At 37.0% G+C, this 7,629-nt stretch overlaps 1 protein-coding gene across 1 annotated transcript in view; it reads left to right on the top strand.

The window, feature by feature from the left end:
- LOC139732153 (uncharacterized) overlaps positions 1 to 4,331 on the top strand; it is a 37,283-nt gene extending 32,952 nt beyond the window's left edge. The window contains exons 9-13 of the mRNA XM_071643025.1: positions 649 to 816; positions 1,591 to 1,807; positions 2,639 to 2,872; positions 3,455 to 3,564; positions 4,140 to 4,331. Of these exons, the coding sequence (XP_071499126.1) occupies positions 649 to 816; positions 1,591 to 1,807; positions 2,639 to 2,872; positions 3,455 to 3,564; positions 4,140 to 4,331 (921 nt within the window). The remainder of the gene's footprint in view (positions 1 to 648; positions 817 to 1,590; positions 1,808 to 2,638; positions 2,873 to 3,454; positions 3,565 to 4,139) is intronic.
- The last annotated feature ends 3,298 nt before the right edge of the window (positions 4,332 to 7,629 follow it).

The raw sequence follows: 7,629 nt of genomic DNA, 5'->3' as shown, positions 1-7,629 counted from the left end.
TGAATTTGTCAAATGAACTTTTAAATTCCTAAATGAAAAGAATGATTTAAAGACATTTTGTCCATTTCATCACCTTTGTGGCTTTACTTCCTATGTCATTTGACGTGGAATTTGATAACAATTCTTATTTTCGTCCTTTAGATTGTCTTTAGATTCCTTTAAGGCAGTAAACAGATACAATAACACGAAAAATCATTTTTGCCATCTCATTTATATCCCTCATCGTGTTAAATTCGTCTTTTTTATCATTTTCATCTTGAAGGGTATTTGCAAATGAATGACAATATGTCTTTTTTTTACATTTTTACTCTTGTGCCTTGGAGGACAAAAATGAGTATGTTCACTTCGCGTAAAGTTCCCTCTTACTAGGCTGATGGCCTATTCAATTACCTTTGATATTGTATTAATCTTATCAAAATATTTATTGAAAATATGAACCTGAATATTTATAAACTATGATCTAGATATCGATGGCTGTGTAAACGTGATTCTTGAAGTGATTTTTACATCAAAAAGAATAGTGTCATTTTAAATTATACTTTCCTTTTGACATTGTTGGCGTCATTTTACACTATAATCAGCTTTCACAGTGTTTTTGTAGCATTATACGGAGTTTGAAATTAGAACAAATAACTTTTTTTTTTTCAGAGTTACTCAATGAATCTGAGAAAAAAGGGCATGGCATTTGTTCTTAAAAACAACGACTTTGTGGACCGAGGAAAGAGGAAGGGGTCAGAAGTTGACGTAAAGAATGTAACTCACGTCTTCCAAGAAATCGGCTACAAGGTCATAGTAGTCCAGGACCTCACTGCAGACGTAAGTTCGTCAAAATTATCAAGATTATCTTCACAAAAGTAATTTTTCAGCATAAGACGTCAGTCAGTGGTAACAGCGCAAAATATCAACAGTTCTACAGATTGAACCATATTCTGAATACGTTTGTTTGAACGGATATAATTCAAGCTTGAAAGTTATTGCGGCGTTTCACAAGGTAGGCTGTAAGACCCTCTAATGTTTATTTTCTTTATAAATGACTTGCAAATCTTCGAATGTCCTTCCATTCATACTATTTCTAGATTATTCAAATGTCTTCTTTTCACGCCGAAATCCAATTACTCTTGCGCGTATCGTAAAGTTTGAATGAATACGAGCAAATAATTTGTCTTTAAACCATCAGAAAACGAAGTATATGCTTTTTAGTAATACGATAAAGTTTTGACAACAGATACTGTATTAATAGGAAATGTATCTAGAATTGAATTTCTTGGTGTTACTGTCGATGATAAATTGTCTTGCCAACTCGTGTGCACTGAAAATCACCTGCGTTTTTTTTTCTGTTTTCTGTTGAAGAAGAAAATGAAATTAATTCATTAAGTTGAATTGAATTTTAGTGATAATCATCACCATGTGGTATGATTCATGTTACACTGTGAGGTGCAAAACATAACGCGGTAAGTAATTACCGAATTGTAATCTACTATGGACCGGTAAAGATGATTACAACAAAAACGACGTTTGAATACATTTGGTTAACGACTATATCGGCACTGACTACCTAAGGGCTAAAACTAATATCATATCATGTCATAGGAGATCAGAGACGCCCTCGCCTCACTGAAGACAAAGATTCAGTCATCTCACACATCCGCCGTTCTCGTGTTCATGAGCCACGGAGACCGCGAAGGGATTTGTGGAAAGGATGGGAAAGTCATCAGTGTGGAGGAAATTAAGGATATCTTTTCCGGGAGAAACTGTCCCAATTTATGTGGAAAACCCAAAATATTTTTCTTCCAGGCTTGCAGAGGAGGTAATTGGAAATGCCATTTGCAGTCTCGCTGTTTGATTTTAAGTGATTATCTATTGAACCCATCGCCTGAACGAAGCGAATAGATCATTTATGAAATCATATAGTTATCATGGAATCTCCTTAATGAGATATCACGCTTTTGAAGATGCATGTAAACACAAATGTCATATTTGCAAAGTGGAGAGTGCATACTATACAAAAACCCTTGAATTAAAACACGAACAAACAAACTTGTTCAAGTTGGGTTACATAACTGTAAATATCTATAGATTCGAGATGATAGTGAAAGTTTCGACTAATTGGACTGAATTCATTATTTTTCATGAACTCTTGAAGTTGTTCGCAGAAGAAGAAAAAATGTAGGTATGAAGCACAAGGTCAAATGCGGTACAGAAGGATCGAAGAAATAGCATGTTTGCTCTATGTTAGCAAAATTCATCAAATTAAAGTTGAGTTAAATGTGGAATAGAATTGTACACTTAGAATTTCAGAAGGTAAATATAATCGAAGTTTTGAATGTTGACTGCTTTAAAGGTAAATCACACACACATTCCTAAGCTACTCGTTGGCTTCAAAGTGGAATCATAAATTACATCGGCTGTGATAGTCGCATTGATAGAAAAATCTTCCCCCGCTTTGTTCTTTATTGTTTTGTTTTTTAATTAGTGCATGCTTAGGCTTTCAACAAATGATAATGATAAACATTATCTCTCTTTTCCTTTTTGACTAACTTTTTAAACCAATTGCTTATTTCGTTACTGGACAATATGAGAATAGGAGACATAAAGCCATCAAAAGTGAGGGAAACCTTCATGATTGCTTTTTCTCCAGATAAAGTGACGACGAGTGCAGCGGACAAACCGGTACAGCCGATACCACGGACTGACAGGTCCAACACTAGAGGTGTCGGCTCGTATAACCCAGTGGACATTGGAGATGAATCAGGCGAGGGAGTAAACTCTGGTGCTTACGCAGCGTGCCAGACTTCGGGGAGCCCCCAACCTGTCGAGTTCGACAATGTTCCTGACAATGCGCACATGTTCATCGCTCATGCGACATGCGAAGGTAAGGGATTGATCATGGCAAAATTAGAGACTTTGCGCACATAATGTCACTTATTATCAATGGTCGCGATAATAAACTGAGCATCTTAGCTTTTGAAAACGTAGCGCCGGCCATGAAAGATACTTGAAATATTCAACATAGCAATGCAAAACATATTGTTGTTTATTTAGATGCACGTAAAGAGACCGACACCAACGAATCATTCAGCCCACGAGTCCTACAGCCACGAGTCCTACAGCCCACGAGTTTGACACTATGAAGCAAACAAGGCCCACAGGGCCAACATATTAAGCCCCTTGTTGTATCTGTCGAACTCGTGGGCTGTTTTTTTACCAATTTAGTTTGAAATACATCTGCCTTATTTAGCTACTGTTGAACTCTTTGCTGTACGACTCGTGGGCTGCTTGGTTCATGGACCTTTTTTAAATATCGAACTCGTGGGCTGTATGACTTGTGGTTGTCGGTCTCGTGGGGTGACCCCGTTCATTTCACCCACATGAATTAATATTTTATAGTATTTTAAATAATACGTTTCCATGTTAACACAAATGCAATTCACACTTCTCTACCGACACATCTAAGGCTATGTTGCACTGAGGGATAACATCAACGGATCTTGGTTCATTCAGGCGTTATGCGAGGAACTTATTGCTGGGGCGCACCTGTATGACCTTAGCACCATCATGAACAAGGTGAGATCATGAGAGAGCCACTTAAAAAATAAAATCATTTACCATTAACTAGCATAATGAACATCAGTATTGTCTGACAATTAAAACATTAACAAACAGCTGGCAAAGAGTAGGCATTGTTAAATGGTCAGATTTAACGTTCCTTACGCAAAAAAAAAAAACACAAAAAACCCCCGAAGGCTCTATAAATTCGACTTACCTTCGAAAGGGCACTTAATTTTGTTTTCTATATTTTCAAAGTCACAAATGAATAAATTGTATAAACTTTCTTCATTTTTGAATAAACGTTATTTTCTTTAAGTTAAGCATCTATGGCAATGGTTTTCCCCTTTATCAATTTAATTTTGTTTTATATAATCAAGCTCACAGGTGAATGAATTGTATAAACTTTATTTATTTGTGAATAAATGTTATTATCGTTAAGTTAAGCATCTGTGGCAACTGTTTTCCCTATATCAATTTGTGGATAGCATCGATATAATTTGCATCCTTGGGATCAGTAATTACTACGTAGACATTATTTTTCAAAATTGCCACACAGAAAGTCCCAATGTTACTTTCGAATTCTTCCAAAGGTGAGTGGGCGTGTCCAAAGACAGCGAGGTTGCCTACGCCAGGAGAAAGGAAGGGTGATCATCTACCAGACAACGCAGACAATCAGCCAGGGGATAGTGAAGAAGTTATACTTCTTGCCCAAGTATCCTCCCAAAAGATTCGCGGCAGTCTCTCTGAGCATGGATACAGCATCCAGGAATCATGTAGTATGACGTCATACACTCATCCTCTGTGTCGTGAGCTCAAGATCAATCTACAGAATATTTTCGAGCAAACTATTACACTAGCTGCTTTCAAAGCCTGTAGAGGTGTCGCGTCTGTAGATAAAATGTTTAGCCCGATCCCCATAAGTGATAGTCGTATGAAAGGTGTTGGTTTGGCATACTGTATTGGAACATACTACAAAGTACTCATGTCGTGACTTTTAGAGAAGTGTCATCTACATCTTAAATTAATATGTGGGTTTGTGGAGAATCATTTACAGCCAAGCATCCCAACCTTTTTAAACCCGCAGCCCACGCTGACTCTTTTTTCTTTTGAGACCAGTTAGATCACATACATCAAATATTTTTTTTTTTCATTCTGGACCGGCATCGCGACCCAAGTGCGATAGCTTCGCGGCCCATCGGTGAGAAGAGCGGATTTATAGGACCTTGCCTGCTAATATAGAAGGACGGTGAACCAGCTACGGCATAATGTGTTAAAATTATGTGATATGTGTGAAAATGCAAAATTCTATAAAGTATTGTACTCTAAGTATTCGTATATGCAAATGTCATATTGTACCTTATATTTCTGATTGAAACTTGTATAAAATGAAATATATATCATTGTTTTATTTTGTGTTAGTACACAAGACCCACTGGAAAACTGTTACCAAACTAAGCGAACTATCTGTTCAAAAATAAGACTGAATAATTAATTAGTAAGTAAATATAACGTTTTCCAAGAAATGAAGTCTTGATATGGCACGCTAACACCTTCTCACAGCTATTATAAAGATTTGTAGGGCAAATCATGGCACAAGAAGTCTAATTAGCAAAGTTCTCTTCGCTGACCTACCAATTACAACCCAATTCAGTTCAGTAACACTATTGCTGTGTTGCTCATTATGTCTGTGATATCCAAAATAAAAGAGACAAATTTGTTTTCCATTTCATTTAAGAAACAGGCATGTGCATATCAGTTTAATGTGCACATCAGTTTTCCCAAGGGAATACAAGATATCTCTAATGTTGTCCAACGTATGGACATTGTTATTCCCTCGGACCACAAGACTACAACTACCCCATCTACGGCGAGTCACCGCCAGTCTTCATAAAACTGAATAACAGAGTATAGACCTATTCCGTGACGCGCTATGTGTATTATCGGCATGGGCAGCGCCATTACTGCGGTGTCTCAGCCGACCCCCTCCCCTCTCTCCCACCCCCTCCCTATATTAGCACGCGCACGGAATGAAAAACTGATGCATGGTTGCTTTAGCCAATAGGCATCTCGTATTGTGTGCGCGAATGCTTGCTTAGTGCGCGTATGGCAAGCCTTTCTTACAATTAAAGTTAATTTCTGATATCACAAATTGCATTTTGTGATATCAAAAAAAATCAAATTTTTTATATCAAGAATTCAATTTGTGATATCAAGTATTAAATTTGTGATATCACAAATTCCCGTAAGTGTAGCATATGAACTTAATTTGTGATATCAAGAAATCGAATTTGTGATATCACAAAATCCATTCTTGATATCACAAATTCAATTAGTGATATCAGAAATTCGAATTCTTGATATCAAAAAAAGGTTTCACGTGAAAATCCAATGGTAATTCGTGATATCACAAAATGATTTTTTGATATCACAAATTCGAATTTGTGATATCACGAAATAAATTTGTGATATCACTAATTTAAATTTGTGATATCAAGAATTCTTATTTGTGACATCACAAATGCGAATTTCTGATATCACAAATTCCAATTTGTGATATCACGAATTGAATTATTGATATCACAAATTCGAATATGTGATATCAGTAATTCACAGGGAATTCGAGCGTTAGTTTTGCGCTGAAATTCAACTGTGAATTCGAGCGTTAGTTGAGCGCAGAAATACACGGGGAATTCGAGCGTTAGTTCAGTGCAGTAAATCCCTCTGAATTCGAGCGTTAGTTGAGCGCAGAAATACAAAGTGAAATCGAGCGTTAGTTTTGCGCTGAAATTTACCTGTGAATTCGAGCGTTAGTTGAGCGCTGAAATACACAGGGAGTTCGAGCGTCAGTTCAGTGCAGAAAATCGCTGTGAATTCGAGCATTAGTTTAGCGCAGAAATACAAAGGGAATTGGAACATTACTTTTGAGCTGATATTCAGGTGGAATGTATACTACTGCTAACTTTTTTAGAACAATGTTCAAAATACAAATAATTGAGAGATTTACACATCCATCATTCCCTAAATGATCATCAAGGTATATTCGATGAATTATTGATACAAATCAATTGTTTTGCAACATTTTATCAAGAATTCAATGATACTATGTTCACTTAGGGCCTACATCTAATTCATCGTTTAAACTAATGCTCGAATTCACAGTTGAATTTCAGCGCAAAACTAATGCTCGAATTCCCTGTGTATTTCTGCGCTCAACTAACGCTCGAATTCACAGTTGAATTTCAGCGCAAAACTAATGCTCGAATTCCGTGTGTATTTCTGCTCTCAACTAACGCTCAAATTCCCGTTGGTTTTCTGCACTGAACTAAAGCTCGAATTCCCTATGTATTTCTGCCCTCAACTAACGCTAGAATTCACGGTTGAATTTCAGCGCAAAACTAATGCTCGAAATCAAATGCTTTCTTTGCGAAAGATATGTGCTGAAATTCCATGCAAATAATGATATCACAAATTGGAATTAGTGATATCACAAAATGTATTTCTTGATATCAAGAATGTAAATTCGTGATATCACGAATTGAATTTGTGATATCACTAATTCGATTTCGTGATATCAAAAATTGATTTTACGTGATAAACCAATGGGTATTTGTGATATCAAAAATTGAATTTGTGATATCAGAAATTCGAATTTTTTATATCACGAAAGGGAATTCGTGATATCAGAAAATCTTTTTAAAGAGTAGTTTGGCTTGCCATATGCGCGAACCTTTGTTAAGTGCGCGATAAACATGTTGCCCGTGGGGTGGGGGAGAGGAGGGGGGGTGGCTGGGACACCGCAAAATGAGCTAATGGCTGCGCCCAGTGCCACAAATTGTCTGCTGCCGTCAACGAACCCGAATCGGTCAATATGCATCACGGTTAACTCTATGCACACTACAAATCAAGTGTTCGCGCAACATACATACCGAACGTTTTGCATCGGTAAATAAATCTGTATGGAGATGCGTGTCACAAATGGTAATAGGATGTACAAGGGGCGACCGAAAAGTTCTAGTCCTCAGAAAAATGGTGAAAGGCAAAATATATATATATATTGCCCCAATCATCAACCCCACGACC

The sequence above is a fragment of the Diadema antillarum genome, unplaced genomic scaffold (assembly GCF_040938485.1).
Source record: "Diadema antillarum isolate AM-2024a unplaced genomic scaffold, OU_Dant_1.0 seq00000400_RagTag, whole genome shotgun sequence".
NCBI classification, from domain to species: Eukaryota; Metazoa; Echinodermata; class Echinoidea; order Diadematoida; family Diadematidae; genus Diadema; species Diadema antillarum.
This window is presented reverse-complemented; position numbering and strand designations above follow the sequence as displayed.